Raw genomic sequence first — 17872 nt, forward strand, 5'->3', positions numbered from 1 at the left:
TATATGTATAGTCAGCCACTTTCAACCCTCATATCTCCCACACCACCACAGATACGTACACACAGTCACTATAGTGCATGATGCGAGACTCGAGGCTACTACCACACAGAAACACCAGTGGTCTGCGATGGGTATTTGTGGCTCCAAGGTGAAATATACGAACACACACATATATTTTTAATATATAGGTGATAACCTTCAACCCCCACATCTCCCACACCACCACAGCTACTGACACACAACCACTATAGTGCATGATGGGAGACTTGAGGCTTTAAAAAAAAAAAAAAACATTTGTTCATTGCGTCGACCTCTGTAGATCTTTAACCACTACTTTCACCATATGATAGGAACCTGTGTGTAAGTGGAATTGTGGAAGCATAGTGTGTTGAATGTGAAGAAAGGAATGGTAAGGACGACACAAACACCCAGTCCCCAAGCCAGGGATATTAATCATTTACAATGAAGAACCCCTGACCCAGCCGGGAATCGAACCCGAGGCCGCCGGGTGACAGGCGGACGCGTTGCCCCCTACACTGCGGGGCAGGAGAGATTTGAGGCTACTTCTACACATAAAAACTAGTGAACGGTGATGGATAGTTATGGCTGCAAGGTGAAATATATGAACACGCATGTCTATTTTTATATATATATAGTTGGCCACTTTCAACCCCCATATGTCACACATCATGACAGCTACCGACACGCAACAACTATAGTCTGCGATGGAAAACTCGAGGATACTACCACACACACAAACACCAGTGGTCTGCTGTGGGTATTTGTAGCTCCTAGGTGAAGTATATGAACTATCACGTCTATTTTTATATACAGTCGGCCACTTTCAGCCCCCCACATTTCCCACACCACCACAACGACCGACCCGCAATCACCATAGTGCACGATGCAGGACTTGATGCTACCACCACACATAATCACCAGTGGTCTGAGATGGGTAGTTGTGGCTGCAAGGTGAAATATATACAAACACACATGTCTTTTTTTGTATATAGTCGGCCAATTTCAATCCCCATATCTCCCACACCACCACTGCTACATACACACAACCACTATAGTGCACGATGGGATACTCGAGGCTACTACCACACACAAACACCAGTGGTCTGCGGTGGGTATTTGTGGCTCCAAGGTGAAATATATGGGCACACATGTCTATTTTTATATTTAGTCAGCCACTTTCAACCCCTACATCTACCACACCACTACATCTACCAACTATAGTGCACGATGGGAAACTTGAGGCTACTACCGCACACAAACACCAGTAGTCTGCGATGGATAGTTGTGGCTGGAAGGTTAAATAAACAAACACACATGTCTATTTTTATATGTAGTTGGCCACTTTCAACCCCCATGTCTACCACACCACCACAGCTACCGACACGCAACCACCATAGTGCACGATGGGAAACTCGAGGCTACTATCACACACAAACACCAGTGGTCTCCGGTGGGTAGTTTTGGCTGTAAGGTGAAATTTATGGACACACATGTCTATTTTTATATAGGTATATACTGTATAAGCCTATTTTGGTATCATTCACAAACAAGAATATCTGCTGACTTTGTGTTTTTCATGTATTTCAGTGTATAAGTTTTCAGGTATTGCCCCTTTTAAAAAGTTTCCTGCTTAAGAAGATTTTTGAGTGGTTCCTTGAAAAATTTCTTAACAATACGGACAAAAAATGAAATTCTTAGATTTAAATGAGTTTTACTGTAATCGGTGAAGTGCCACTTCACCTACTACCCCTCAATAGCCGCCCCTGAGATAGAGACTTAGTGAGAGATAATATACAGGAAATGAAGCAAAATTGAGACAGCATTGAAGAAACACAAAAGTACATAAGTTGGTGGAGGAGCTTCCTTCACCAAACCACTTAATGAATGATTGAAAGTGGATAGATGCCTGAAAATTAATTGTTAATAAACGTACTGAATATGTTACCTAATGAAGTTGAAACATGACTGCTCACTTTGAAATAGAAAGATTTACAGACAATCAAATACAAGTACTTGGGAATTATTTATTTTTTGACACCTCCTCCTAAACCACTGCAGCAATTTCAATCAAACGTGGTACACATATGACTTACTATCTGGAGAAGAACACTTTGGGGGTAAGATACCCCTAGCACACATCCCCCCCAAACCTAGTTGAAGGAGGAGAGGTGGTACCATATAAAAGTAACCAAAAATAGTACTGAATCCATAGTTTACACTCCAGATGTTGTTCAGCCCCCATCAGCATGGGGGTTGAAAACGGGTGAAAGAGAAAATGACCAAGATTATGGACATACATGTGTATGTTCCAAACTTGGTACACATATGAATTACTATCTGGAAAAAAAAGTGTTGGTGGGGAGGGGGGAAGAGAGAGACACTCCTAATACCCTTAGGGGAAGGGCTGGTATGCAAAATAATCTGTCTAATCCATAGTTTTCTGGGTTGATGAAATGAATAGTGACACTCTCGGTGCCACTTAAGCCCAAGTTCAATTCCTGTCAATGTGGTGGTTTAGAAGAGATGAAAAAGAATGTCCAAAATAGCCAGGATTATGGATGTAGGTATGTTCCAGCATAGCTCTCAACCAAACTTGGTACAGATATGACTTACTATCCGGAAAAAAGTACTGTGGAGGCAAGACACTCCTAGCATCCTTAGGGAAGGGGGTGAAATGTGAAAATGACCAATAAGTTATTATTATCAAATCCATAGTTTTGAGGGTTGCTGAGATGAATTGTGACATACAAGGGGTGAAAAAGAAAATGTCTGAAATGAGTGTTGAATCCAGTTTTGGGGTTGCTAGGCTGATTGGTGACAGTCCCAGTGACAACTGGAATCATCCACATCTATCTGTATGCAACGCGTAAATACATACAGTTACAACTTACTTTTATTATTTATTTGAAAGGATCATCTACTTCCCAGACATATGGGCTGCCACATGGACAAAGTTTAACACAAAACTAAATACTCAAACTGAAAAGAAAAGAATTAAACACATACCGTAACAATAACTCTAAATCTGCAAAAGAGTTCGTAAAATATTGATCAACATCACAATAAAGAAGTTTACAAAAACTCACTTCAAACAGGTAAATCTTAAAATGAAAATGAAACCTTCAAAAAAGTATCTGAGCAGAGCCAGGTACTACAGCTAGTTATAAATAAAATCAGACTTACGACAGCAGAGCAAGACTTTTAAAACTACCTAGGCTGGCACCCAGAGTGAACACCTTCAATGAACTAAGGAACCTCTGTGATTCTTCCAGGCCACCCTTGATATAAAAGGACAGCATTCCACTGTGTCCATAGCTCTGAGATTTTGCTAGTCGGTGTTGTGGGTGGGAAGGTAGTCCTAAGAGATAACATTATCAATGTCAGTGTTGCCATACTAACAGACATGGGAATCAAACAAGAAACAACAAAATTCCACATATGATTTTAGAAGGCAGTTTTCCACTTGCAATATAAAGGTATTTTAATGTATTTTCATTTTCTTTGTTTAATGCTGTTAAGAGCATCAAGAATTAGGAATAAGTTACATGAAATTTACTTATATGCTTGTTTGAATCTGAAATAAATATTATAAAAATTAAGCTGTTTCATAGGAATACATACTATACAACGACAGCAGTGAGGAAGTAGGTTATTTGCTTTTAAAGTTAAAAAATTCATGATTGTTCTGTATTGAATAGAGAAATATACAATATTAAATAGAAGGAAGGATCCACCTTTTCAATACTCTGTTATTAAGTTGAATCAAATAGAAGTTACAACCTGTTCATTTGGGACTGGTTTCAACACATTTGAAGTGTCATCATCAGCCAGTTAGCAAAGCAGTGCAAAAATTAAATCATAAAGTTCTAAAAATACATAACACAATGATCACAGTCAAAAAGAGTAAAAAGAAAAACACTATTTTTGCTGAAACAATTCCAGTTGAAGTTAATAAGCAGGTCTTGTACAATCTTGTTGAGTTACATTCACATATGAAGACATATTAAAGGTCAATAACGAGTTAAAGGACTTGTTCTAAGATGACAACTTGAAGAATAACTTGTTATGAAATTGAACTTGTGGTATGCTAGGCAAGGTCTTGTAGGCATTTGTTTTTTCGGCCGAAGAGTAGAAAGCGATGTAATTGCAGTCTAAGGAATACAGTATAGGACTTAATTTCAACAATTCAAAGCGGATATATAAAACTTAAAAAGAATCTGAATCATTGAAAAAAGAATAAAACCAAATTAAAATATTTAAAAAATAGGAAGAAAATTTAAAGGAATTACAGTGTGAGGCTGAACTCGAACAGCTTGCCATGGTGATTGATAAATGGATGGGAGATGATAAATAGAGAAAAGGGTGGGGAATAATGAGCACTTATTAGAGGGTGAGAGGGAAAGGAAAAGAAGCTGGGGGGGAGAATATCTAAGGAGGATCATAGGGGTGTTTTGGAAGGGGCAAGTAGCATGAGAGGGTATTGTGTAAATTGTGAAAGATTGATCACTTACTTGTTGACTTGAGGTTAGTTAAAATGGAGATGAGAAAATCAAAAAGGGCACTAGGCTCTTCGGAAAGATCATTCAGGTTAAGGTTTGGGTTGAAAAACTGGTCAAGGTGTATAAAACAGTTTTCAGTGATGTCTAGGAGAGGGCCTTTATTTAGAGTGCTAAGAATTCCGATATCCTGGTCTATTGTATTGAAAATATGTTTTGTGTCATGCATATATTGCCCCACTGCTGAAAATCTGTTGTATTTTATTGCATTAACGTGTTCAAAGTATCTCATTTTGGCGTATACCGTTTTAAATGCAACAACTGCAACTCTTCTTGCATAGGTCACACTGGTCGTAACTTCAAAATTAGATACTTTGAACACGTTAATGCAATAAAATAGACAGATTTTCAGCAGTGGGGCAACATATGCATTACACAAAACATCTTTTCACTACAATAGACCATTGGTTGTGGCATCATACACAACCATTAACCCGGCTCACGGGAGATAGGGTCATCTTCCCTATCCTTCACTTGAGTAATTCTTGCCTGGCGCATCCTCGTTGTAGGGGTGGATATCCTCCACATCAGTAGGCCGGTGTGAAGGAGAGCTAAGTTCAGGCAGGGACCCAGTCTCACGGGGTATAACGTGGAACCCATGTCCAGAGTTACAGGTGAAGACATTAACAGCATCTTAGGCAGAGGAGGAGACCTTTGGAATGGCGAAGATGGTGGATGAGGCAACCCACCCTCTTCTGGGGAAAATTAGAAGTGAAAACCACTGCCTTGTGGTGAAGAGGGATCTTCAAAGGCTAACTGAGTAAACCCCGAAAGAATAATCTCAGATGCGTTAAGATTAGCAGTTCAGCAGATGAGTAAATTTGTACTTGCTTTCAACTACAATACAAACCGAGGATGGAAGTTTAAAAATGGAAATGGAATTGACAAGTCTCTGACTACAGTTGCACAGTATGATGGTAATCCTGATGTTCTTGCAAGTGTTAGATCAGAGAACAAAACCCGATTTGGAACAATAAATATTTTAACAATGAATGGGAAGGAAAGTGAATTGATTCACCTAATGGAGAGACAAAAACTTGACATCCTGGGATTAAGTGAAATAGAATGGAAAGGGAAAGGAGTGAAGAAACTAAGAAAGGGGTACACCTTGTACTGAATGGGTAATAGTAAAGAGAAAAGAAATGGAGTGGGATTTGTAGGGCCGATTGTATAAACATCATTGACTGGAGATCAATTTTAATCTAAATTCAGAAAGTGATCTGAGATCAGGGTATCGTGCTGTATAACACTGATCTAAGATCAACTAACCGGAATTCAGTTTTGATCCCAGTTCATATGTGAGCGCTTGGCAACAGTGCAGGAACAGCTGAGTATCGCAAGTCGCGTTGAGCAGCCTGAATCTCTTTTCTTTCGTATTCTGTGTGCCGAAAGGAAGAAAGAAAGAAAGAAAGAAAAAATGACTGAAATGAAGCAGAAAAATGACCGTTCTAATTATTCCAAGGAGGACAAGGATGCCCTAGTTGAAATCATACCGGGCGAACTGGCCATGTGGTTAGGGGCGCGCAGCTGTGAGCTTGAATCTGGGAGATAGTGGGTTCGAGCCCCACTGTCGGTAACCCAGAAGATGGTTTTATGTGGTTTCCCATTTTCACTCCAGGTAAATGCTGGTGCTGTACCTTAATTAAGGCCACGGCTGCTTCCTTCCCACTCCTAGGCCTTTCCTATCCCATCGTCAGCATAAAATCTATCTGTGTCGGTGCGACATAAAGCCAATTCTAAAAAAACACAAGGTAACTTCACTCTTAGCCTCATACTGAGACAAGGGAACCGTCTTTACGCAACCCCAAATGTTCTTTCTATTGCTGACCTGGTTGCTTTATGGGCTCGAATATAAGCTCGCTCTGCAGCTGTTTCGGCATGAAGTACTGGAATCAGCAGGTAACGACAACACTGATAGCCATTGTCTCCTAGAAGTAGGCCTATGCCTTCTGGAATGTCTCCTGTTTCAAACTGAGCATGCACTCGTAAATTAATGAAGATATTGCTATCGTGAGCAGATCCTAGCCATCTTGCTACGATACTTAGGGACCTGAGCCGAGCATCACAAATAACTTGAACATTTAACGAAAAACATCCATGATGATTCTTATAAACTTCTGCATTATCACCCCCAGGAGATATTATAGGTATGTGGGTACAATCTATAGCACCTAGAACACCAGGGAAGTGTTGTACATTGAAAAAAATCATGCATGATTTTCCTCACGTCAATTTGTTCGGAAGGCATTTTGATAAACTTGTGTTTCAGTGCATCAATAAGATTAGATACATGATGAATGGCTCTGCAGACTGCCACTGCTTCTACATGCAGTAAATCACCAACAACTAACTGAAAACTTCCCGTGGCAAAGAATCTCAAAATTAGTAATAACATGTGCATTGGAGACAAAGGTTTGTTTCTGTTAGTAGTTTTAACTAGAATATCACGCAACCTGAGTTCTAGCTGTTCCACGGTATCTTTTCCCAAGCAATCCCTCAGTTTAAACTTCTTATCACTCAGTTCTCTCACTGGATTTCCTCTTTCATAGAACACACGGGGAGCCAGACGAAATTAATCATTTTCATCATCAGAAGATATATCCGAGAAATCAGAGTAATTAAACATCTGTAAAATACGAACGAGATAAGATAATAATGTAAGCAACTTATCGAGGTTATATTATAGAATTATTACATTACACTGCAGTAAAAGAAGCATAATATTGCCTATGTATGGACAACAACTATAGCTAGCAATGTATGAGGTTAGACTTCAGTATGTTTTTTAACCATTTACTGTAACAACACAGGTAATATTTTATTAACAATCAGCTGTTCTTGTATCTCAAGTAGAAAGAACTCCTTGAACTAAGATCAAAGAGTTTGATTGGAGAAATTTCTTCAGTCAAAGTTGATCTTAGTTCAGTGCGAATTGATCTCAGATTAACATTTATACAATACAAATGTCCGGGTTTTGCATGAACCAAGATCAATTTTGTCTCTGATCTAAGATAAAATGGTTTAGACAATCGGCCCATAGTGAATCAGAATGTCGAACCAATAGCTGAAGTTGAGTATGTAAATGAAAGAATTATAATAATGCACATACATGTAAACAAGGAGCTACTGAAGATAATACAGGTATATGCTCCACAGACAGGATGTAACATGGAAGAAAAAAGAGAGTCCCTCAATGAACTGGAAACACATATTGTTGGAGATGGGATCATGATAATGGGAGATCTGAATGCTCATGTGGGAACTGATAGAATGAGATATGAGAATGTCCTTGGCCCACATGGGTATGGTTATTATTATTATTATTATTATTATTATTATTATTATTATTATATATACATTCGTTTAGCCCCTTAAGGAGCACGTGGAACCATTAAATAGCATTGGTATTCTTCATCTTCTTGTTCTTCTTACCTTCCCAAAACTTCCTCATCTTTTCACTATGGGCCTGCCGTCTTTCTTGTGTCCACGAGTTTTTGAGTTTCAAGCTTTTCTCAGATGGATTCTTGGGTGCAAATTTATGGCTGTTGATCTTTTGTCTGTATGTATTCCTTGTGGTTGCCATTGGATCAACGTCGACTTCTGCGAGGTCCTTTTGTGCATCCACTAGCAAGCGAGCTTTGGATTGTCGGTTTCCATTGATAATAAGAAATATCTTCTTAGTCGTGAGTCATCCATTCGTGCTAAATGTCCATAAAATTTCATACGCCATTTGCATGCGACTGAAGAGAATCGCTCAGTTAATGCATAGAGTTCTTCCGAGCTTCTTCGCATCCATTTACCCTCTTGAAACTTGGGTCCGAATATCTTCCTCAGTACCTGTCGTTCAATTTTCTCAATGTCCTTGATGTTAATGGTAAGTGCTGATGTCTCAGTTGCGTAGAGTGCCTCAGGGAGGACAACGGTGTGGTAGTGTCGGAGTTTGGCTTTTGTGGATATTGATTTCTTATTGTAGAAGTTCCAGGTGATTAGGTATGCTTTACGTAGTTTTTCTGCGCGCATTTTGTTGGCTGCTTTTTCATTGCCTGAATCACCAATAATTTCACCCAAGTACTGGAATTGTTTAACTTGTAAAATGTTGCCATATTTGGTCGCTAGTGATGTTAGGTGTGTGCACTTGGAGTCCATGTATTGCGTTTTTTCATACGAGATGTGGAGACCAGTTTTGATTGCAATCTCGTGAAGCTTCTCGATGGCGTGCCTGGCTTCTTCGGGAGTCTGGGTAATTATTGCTAGATCGTCAGCAAAGGCAAGGCATTTAATGTTAATCCGTTTACTTTTCGTTCCCATGTTTATTCCGGGTACTTCTTTCTCCCATGTTTTAATGACCTTATCCAGTACTAGGTTGAACAGAAGTGGGGACAATCCATCACCTTGTCTAACGCCTGTTTTTATTTCAAAGGGTGCAGAGATTTCACCCATGAACTTCACCTTAGAGGTTGTATCTGTTAAGGTTTGTTGGATTAACGTGACTGTTTTGTTATCAACACCGTATTCTCGAAGAACATTGAACAGAGTACCACGGTCTATTGAGTCGTATCTTCAGGTTCCAGATCTGTTCCACGCATGATCGATGTGGACGGAAGCCCGCCTGGTATTCGCCGATCTTATCTTCTGTCTGTTGTTCCAATCTGGTAAGCAGAGCACGTGAAAGAATTTTGTATGCTATTGACAGAAGAGAAATACCTCGGTAGTTGTTTGGATCCATCTTGTCACCTTTCTTATGCAGTGGATGGATCAGGGCAGTTTTCCAGTCTACAGGTATGACTTCACTTTCCCATATGTTCGCAATGATGACCTGCAATTGGTCGATCATTTGATCCCCTCCAATCTTCAGCATCTCCGCGATTACACCATCTTCTCCTGGTGCTTCATTGTTTTTGAGATGTAATATGATGCTCCTTATATCCTCATGAGTCGGTGGAAGGGAATCTGGGTTTGGAGTGGGTATGTGGAATTGAAGTTTCTCAGTTGGTGATTCGCAGTTGTGTAACTTTTTGAAGTGTTGTTTCAGGATGTCACAGTTAGCCTTTGTATTTGTCTCGAGAGTTCCGTCAGGGCGTCGAAAAGAAAGAGTGGGTGGCTTGTAGCTGGTCAGTTCTTCGCGAAAAGTTTTGTAGCAATTTCTCGTGTTATTCCGTTTGAAGTCATTATCGATCTCCTCTAATCTCTTGTTATGATATGCACGTTTAATTCGTCTGAGTATTTTGGACGTTTGCTTCTGAGTTTCTGAAAAGATATGCCAATTCTCTGGTGTTTGATGACTGTGCCAATTCTTCCAGGCTCGCATACGTGTTTCCAGTGCTCTGTCACAATCCGAAGTCCACCATCTATGTTTCCGTTTACGGGGTGGTTGGCCAAGTTTCCTAGATGATTCTTGGATAGTCTCAAGGAGTGCATCCCATATTTTTGCATTTGCACACAATGACAGGGCAAACTCGTGCATGTTCTTGCATGTTTTTGGCATTTCGTTCGGTTGGGTCTGAAACGGATTTTGATTTGTGAGAGGTGGTGGTCTGACTCTACATAACCTTTGCGTACCCTGATGTTCATAATTTCAGGGGAAAATTTTCTGGTAATTGCTACATGGTCGATCTGGTATTCGCCTAGGTGACTGATCAGTGATTTCCATGTGGTCATTTTTTGTGGAGGTTTCTTAAAGTGTGTGGACATCAGCTGGAGGTTTGCCATTCCACATACGTTGATTAAACGGTGTCCATTTGCGTTAGTCTTCTTGTGTGCTGAGAAACATCCAGTAATATGCCTGTGTTCCCTTTCTCTGCCGATTTGCGCATTAAAATCTCCAAGGAGGATTTTTACATGATGCTGAGGTATCTTGGTAAGTGCCCGTTCGAGTTGTGACCAAAATTTTTCAACCTTGTTTTTGTCAGGTTCACTGTTAACTGGAGCGTGTGCATTAATTAGTGTATAGGCTTTATTGGCGCATTTAACTGTGAGCAAGGAGAGGCGTTCTGAAGGTGACGTGAAATTTATCACAGAGTTCTGGATGCTGTTGTGTACTAGGAATCCAGTTCCCAACACATATAGGTTGCTATTTGGCACTTTTGTTGCTGGCTTCCCCTTGTAGAAGCGGTAACCACAGGAGTCAAAATGATCGGAGTCGCGAAATCGTGTTTCTTGTATTGCAAGTATCAGAATCCTAAATCTGTCACAAGTATCCGTGACTGTCTTGAGTTTCCCTATTTTGGTCAGCGTTTGTGCGTTTAGTGTACCAATGAATTTGGTTTCCTTAGGTTTGAGGAGTTTTGGGAAGCTCCGACTCTTCCCAGCATGATGTCCTGGTCCCCCAGAATCCAAATGACCAGGTTTACCTTTGCTGTTGTCAGCTCAGGACTGAGGTAGTTGCTTTGTTGCTGTTGTTTCCATCATGCTACATTCATGGTTGATTTTAGCTGGGGGGCATGAGCCCAGGGCGAGCGAATCACTGATGTCTGATTCACTCTCATCGTAAGGGTTGTTAATCCGTACGGGTAGCTGGTGTTTATTATTGTATTATCGCAGACCACCAAGATGGCTTCCAGCAGTAGGCAAAGATCTGTTGCCTTAGAAACGCCTCAATGGAAGAGTGGAGTTATATATCTAGTTGGTAGTATCTATGGAGACCAAGAAAATTTAGCGAGTGGGTGGTTGTTAGGGCAAGGTTAGCAACCAAAATACTCTCTTAGTAATTTATCTATGGAGCAATTGTAGCAAAATCCAGCATGGAGGCACTTAGGGCAATAAAATGAAATAAAATTATGCCCTCAAATAAACTAAAACAAGCTCTAGACTCTTAAGATAACACGTTCACACAACCACCACACCAATTAAATGCTCAAATACTCCCTGATACCCATTAACACTACACAGAACGCAAGAAAAGATGTTAAGATCGCGGAGCTCCACTACACATGATCTCTTCCAGTGAGTTGTTGTTATTATTATTATTATTATTATTCAATCGATACTGCTATACGGTTCGGAAATTTGGGCTGAATCATTAAACATTGCGAAATATCGGAAAAGAATTGCGGCTGTACAACGGAGAGCAGCTTTACGAATTGCTTGCGCATATCGTACAGTATCAGAACCTGCGATTCTAGTAGTAGCAGCAGTAGCTCCTATTGACTTGTTGGCCTTCGAAAGACAAGAAATTTGGTTCACACAAGAAGAGCTAGGAAGGAAAAGGGCAAAGGCTTTGGCTCTTAGTCGCAGAATGCAACGATGGCAAACAAGATGGGAAGATGATTTTAGAGGAAAATGGACTAAAAGATTGATACCTTCTCTGGGCGTATGGGTTGGCCGAAACCATGGTGAGGTGAACTACTATCTCACACAGTTCTTGACAGGTCATGGATACTTCCGAAAATTTCTTCATAGACTAGGGCTAGCAACTAGTCCGGCGTGCATATACTGCGGTGATATCGATGACGTATTACATACTTTCTTTGTGTGTGTTCATTGGCTGCCGCAAAGAAGATGCTTAGAAGTTATGCAGGGAGAAATGACGCCAGAAGGGATTGTGTCAGTAATGCTACAAAGTCAAGAATCTTGGGACCAGGTGGCAGTTTACGTAGAAAATATTCTGCGTCAGAAGAAGAAGGACCTGGATGATTACGACAGACAGTAAAGCAGAAGAAGGAAGATGAAGCACAAGATGCATTAAGCACGACATCCGTCCTGAAGTAATGCGAGAGCGGTTTCCGGGGCGGAGATAAACGTCGTGGGAAAAGGGAGTGTGGTTTTTAGTGGGTAAGAATCTCCACACACTTGTTGAGTGCGGACCCTCACAAGCGTCTTATGAAAGATTTTCCACACTCCCTCGCCAAAAAAGAATTATTATTATTATTATTATTATTATTATTATTATTATTATTATTATTTCATATGGCAAAACAAGGATACATTATAAATACATATTTCTTAAATAAGTATGTAATTTACAAGTCAGCATTCAAAACTTAATGTCCAGACTTTTCAGCCAGTCCACCGCTTCTGTAGAGGCACTATGTAATTCTTGAACAGATTCATTGAATCTTATTTTTCGGCAGTCCATAACAACGTGCTGGATGGTCTGAGGCACATTATCACAGTCGCAGAATGGGTCTTCAGATTTTCCGCACTCATGAAGCCAGAATTTACACCTGCCATGGTTTGTCCTGATTCTGTTTAGAGATGTTCATTCCCTTCTCTGTAAGTTGAAACCAGGAGGAGCTCTACAAGGATGGTGGATTAAACCCAGGTGGTCAGGATTTGAAGAGGTCCATTCTTTGTGCCAGATCTCATCAGCATCAAAATATGTTTCTAGGAGCTTCTCGCCTAACTTCCATGATGAGTTTCTGGACTTTAATCTCTTCGGTTTCTGAGGATTGCAGTCCTGATGTAAGGGCAGTTGAGGATTACTGCGACATTTCTGCCATTCTCTTACAAGAGCCAGTTCTCTTCGTATGTGAGGGGGATGGATGTTGGATAAAACGGGTAACCATGTTAGGGGTGTTGATTTGATGGTGCCTGATATTGTCCTCAAGGTATCATTCAGTTGTGTATCAACTTTTGAAGTATATACCCTGTTAAGCCACACAGGGCAGCAGTATTCTGCAACCGGATAGATCAAGGCAAGAGCTGATGTTCGTAGTACTGTTGCGTTTGCTCCCCATCCTGTTCCACTGAGCTTGTGTAATATGTTGTTCCTTGTTTTTATCTTGGCTGCAGTGTTAGAGAGGTGTTGCTTGTATGAAAGTGTCCGATCCATTGTGATGCCCAGATACTTTGAATATGGGTTATACTTAAGTTTTTGGCCTTTGAATTCGACTTGAGGTACATAGTTGGCTTTTTGGTTGTCTAGGTGGAAGCAGCTTACTTCAGTTTTTTTCAAGTTAGGTTTGAGTCGCCATGTACTGAAATATTTGTTCAGGTTATGGAGATCCTTTGTGAGTGTAATTTCTGCTGTTTTGAAGTCACTCGATTGGGCAGCCAGAGCTATGTCATCTGCATATTTGAATTTCCTGGAAGTAGTTTCTGGAAGATCTGCAGTATAGATGCTGAACAGTAGAGGAGCAAGAACTGATCCTTGGGGTAAACCATCGTTTAGTATATAGGGCTTACTCTTATTGCCGTTTAAATGTATTTCAAACGCTCTCTTGCATAGCATGTTGTTCAGCAGTGTTGCAAGCGCCATACTGTGTCATAAACTGATGTCAAGTCCACAAAAACAGCGATGGTCTTCTTCTTGTCTTGAGATCCGTTCTCAGTGTGGCTGGTGAGTGCCAAGACCTGGTCACAGCAGCTTTGGTTAGGTCGGAATCCTGCTTGTTCAGTTGGTATGTGTTGGAAGGCTGTGGTTGAGATTCTGTTGTAAATCATTCTCTCCATTAACTTGTAGCAAATACTTAAGAGTGCTATTGGCCTATAATCTTCAGGACTATCTCCACTTTTTCTGGGCTTTAGAATGGCAACTATTTTAGTTCTCTTAAGCAAAGATGGAAGCCTACCATTTCTTAAGATGTCATTAAAGAACATAAGTAACCAGTGTAGAGTTCTAGGTCCACAATGTTTCAGGAATTCTGGATATATTCCATCCACTGCTGCTGCTTTGCCTGGTTTTGTTTCTTTTAGAGCTGTTGATATTTCTGCAGTTGTGAATTCCCCTGAGAACTGGGGGGTTGATTCAGTCGAGGATAGCCTAGTTTTTATGGTGATAGAAATGAAGATGGAGAGAAACTGTTGAATAACCTGATAATAAAGAACACATGGTTTATGAAGAGCAATAGCCATAAGATCAGCCGATATAATTGGGATGGACAGTATGGAACACTCATCAATTTTATAACAGACCGAGAATGGGGGAGATACGTCATGAATACGAAGATAATCCCTAGTGAAAGTAGGGAAAGTGATCATAGATTATTGATTGTGGAATTAAAACAAGTAAAATTCTCTAAAATTGTATTGAAGAAGAAACCAAAGATCAAGATTTTGGAATTGGAGAAGGAGGATAAAAAAATGGCATTCCAATATTGTATAAACAGGAAGTTGCCTAACACATATATACGAAGTGAAGAAGAAGAGTGGGACAATTTAAGACAGACATTTATGGAAGCAGCAATTGAGGTATGCGGGAAAACAAAAGCAAAGGTTAAGGGAAAGGAGACACAATGGTGGACAGACAATATAAAAAACAGAAATAAAAGAAAGGAATAAAGTGAAGAAAGAAATGGATAAGGAAAAGCAAAAAAACATATCAGAGGGATGAGAATAAGATAGAAAGGTTACAATGTGGAATACAAAAGATTGAAACTACAAGTAAAGAGGAGTATCAAGGAAGAAAAGGAGAAATGTTGGGGAGAGTTTACCAACAAAATCGAGCAAGATAATCAAGAAAATCAGAAACGATTATACAGAGTAATAAAATCAAAAAGAATAAATAAATCAAGAAAAAATCAAGGCATTAGAGAGGGAAGATGGATCCATAGTACATGACAAAAAGGGTCTTCAGAGGGTGATGGCAAAGTATTTTGAAATACCGTCAGAAGGGGTGAAGTCGATCAAAAAATGTAGTTTTTCTTTTATTTTAGGGGGAATATATTGAAGAATTCGTTTAAAAAAAAATACATGTAATCCTTAGCATTTCAACATTATATCTAATCCTGAATATAGACATAGCCTATTGTACTTTTGGAGTTATTTTAATTGAAAAGTCGATCACTGCTTTTTTAAAGGCATATAACGGCTTCACCCAGGTACTGGGGTGAAACCGACCAATTTTTAAGTTGAAATAGCTCTAGAGGTATGGTAGGCTATGTTTTCATTCATTTTAAAAATACTAGAGGGTGTTCTTCAAGGACCTAACATATATGTAAATTAACAAATAGAATATTTTATGCTTAGAACATTGTATTTTCATTTAAAAAACAGCCACTATACAAACAATTATCTTACATCATGAAGAATTTTCACTCAATTTTTGAAATGTCAATATCTGGGAAAATGTAGCGTCCACGACCGATGCCCTTAGGCTTCACTTTTGTTACAATTTGCGTGAGGGGAGTCTTGTCTACATCAGGAACATCTGGAAATACAAAATGAACCTGCTTGGATCCTCTTTTCCTTAAATAGCTGACTTCAGCGTCACTTTCAGCCATCTGAATTATTTGACCTATAAAATGTCTGTTCCTGCTACCAGTCGGAAATGATACCAATACAAATTCACCACTCTTGTAAGAACTACAGTTTTCACCTTCTTCCGTAGTTCCACCATAATCTATGACACTAGACCTACCGGTATCATCCTCGACAAATAGCTCTGAATCAGAATGCAACTGGTTCTCGTTTGATGATCTTGAATGCATATCATCACCCGACTCTACGAGATCACGAACTACTATTCCCTTGCCAGCTGCAACATTGAGACGTTTTTGCCTTGGGCGTTTCTCGGTACTTCCAGTGGTTTCCTTCCTTAATTCCTTTAAGTGGTCCACCAATGTGTCACTCCACCGTCTTTCCAATCCTTCATTTTCCCTCGGAGATTTTGGAAGTTTTTTAAGGACAGCTTCTCGATTTAGAGGAACAATGCCACATGCTGCGAATCCTGCCACAACGTTGGATGATAGGTGAACACCCACTTCCTCGAAGGTCCTCTTCAGCATCTTAGGAAACTCACACTTAGGCAAGATTCCTCTGTTTTTCATTTTCCATTCTTCTAAGCACTTTCTCCAAGCTCCTTTTAGTGGGTGGAAGAAGGCTACATCAAGTGGTTGGCAAATGTGGGTGGTATTTGGTGGAAGTAAAATGAAGTCAATTTCGTTCTCTTCACACAACTGAATAACATGGAGAGAAAGATGACTTGAGAGGTTGTCTCCAATCAGTACTTTTCTACCGTTCAGCTTACGAGCAAACGGGAGCAGAATTTTCTCAAACCAGTCTTCAAATATCTCAAGGTCAAACCAACCGTTTGTGTTCCTGTTATACCCACTGCCAGGAATGCCATTTTCAATCCATGTTGGGTAGAGATACTTTGCTTTATATACCACATATGGTGGCAAAACAACACCTTCAGCTGTAGCTGCAATCATGACACTAACACTTGTCTTGGACGAATCCATGATTTTCTCTGCATGCTTTACTCCTCTTTTAACCAGTGCTTTACTTTGGCCTGGGTCATCTGTAAAGTTGGTCTCATCAAAGTTTATTATGTTACTAGGAGGCATATCTGCAACGTATACCTCCAGATTATCAAAATAATCATGAATAACTTCCTCACTAATTCCAGCACGACTCCTCTTGATATTTTGCACTAATCTTTCAGTAAGCTCCTGGTTTCTTTTTATAAAGCCTAAGAACCAGTCTCTTCCTGGTTTATTGTTCTTAAAACGTTTCTCAACTCGCCCAGAACGATTCAAATACCCCTGTACAACATTTCTCACATCATGTCGTTTCAAAGGAAAACCCCACTCTCCACACTTGATCAATCCATGTACTAAACATTCTTCGTCTTTTGAATTTAGAACAGGCTGCCCACCATAACTGTTTTTACGTTTGCCCTTCACCCACTCATTTAGCGTTGTATAAGGCACACCGTAACACTCGGATGCTTTACGAATGCTCAACTTTCCTTTCTTCACTTCCCGAATGGCATTTTCCAGATATACTGCACTGTAGTTCCTTTTTCCCTCCCTGCCCATCTTCTTTACGTACGTTCGCGGCATGATCGACTTCACCCTGCAAAATACAATAATTCAATTAATAGATCAGTACTCATCCTCACGACAAACTTTAGCCTTTGCAAATACATAAATCGGATGACAATGCATTCACTTACCAACTAACAGTCCGAAAACGGCTGAATTATATGCCTATAATGTGGTATTGTGACACTTTTTGTCTGACTTCATTCACAGGTCACCAAAATGCAATGAGCTAGAAAGAGGACTATAGAGTGGCTATTGGACCGCCATATTTGAATCTACTTGAAAGCCACGTCCGCCATATTGTAAGCGACCAAATCGAGTGGGCTTGTGATGAAGCAAGTACAGAGGCTGCGGGAATAAATACCGTTTCACAGTTTTCTTTATTAGGGAAGCACTCAAAGATGCGCAATGTCTGTTTAAAAGGACATTAAAAAATACAAGATACAGGCTACGTACTTACATATTGTATAAAGAAAGAAAATTAGCGCATTTCCACTAGTCCGAATTACAAAACAAATCACAAGACATTGCCAAAAATTTAGACCCACTTACAGGGAATGAAAATATAGAACAGAAAACCTTGAGCAAAGC

The 17872-nt window shown here is 39.9% G+C and overlaps 2 protein-coding genes across 2 annotated transcripts in view; both read right to left on the reverse strand.

Moving 5' to 3' along the window:
- Positions 1–17872, reverse strand: part of Cth (Cystathionine gamma-lyase) — a 664174-nt gene that overhangs the window by 235588 nt on the left and 410714 nt on the right. The window contains exon 11 of the mRNA XM_068225275.1: positions 3205–3379. Coding sequence (XP_068081376.1) covers positions 3205–3379 — 175 coding nt within the window. The remainder of the gene's footprint in view (positions 1–3204; positions 3380–17872) is intronic.
- On the reverse strand, positions 15516–17491 carry LOC137501017 (uncharacterized). The gene is made up of 2 exons (XM_068227858.1): positions 17413–17491; positions 15516–17312 (listed from the first exon to the last, which is right to left on the reverse strand). Exon 2 carries the CDS (start codon positions 17297–17299, stop codon positions 15548–15550), a length of 1752 nt encoding a protein of 583 aa, XP_068083959.1. The 5' UTR covers positions 17300–17312; positions 17413–17491; the 3' UTR covers positions 15516–15547.

This window comes from Anabrus simplex, chromosome 1 (assembly GCF_040414725.1).
Source record: "Anabrus simplex isolate iqAnaSimp1 chromosome 1, ASM4041472v1, whole genome shotgun sequence".
Lineage (NCBI taxonomy): Eukaryota > Metazoa > Arthropoda > Insecta > Orthoptera > Tettigoniidae > Anabrus > Anabrus simplex.

What these genes read in the sequence shown, in the direction of transcription:
- LOC137501017 (XM_068227858.1), bottom strand. Translation starts at nt 17,299, where the DNA reads ATGCCGCGAACGTACGTAAAGAAGATGGGCAGGGAGGGAAAAAGGAAC.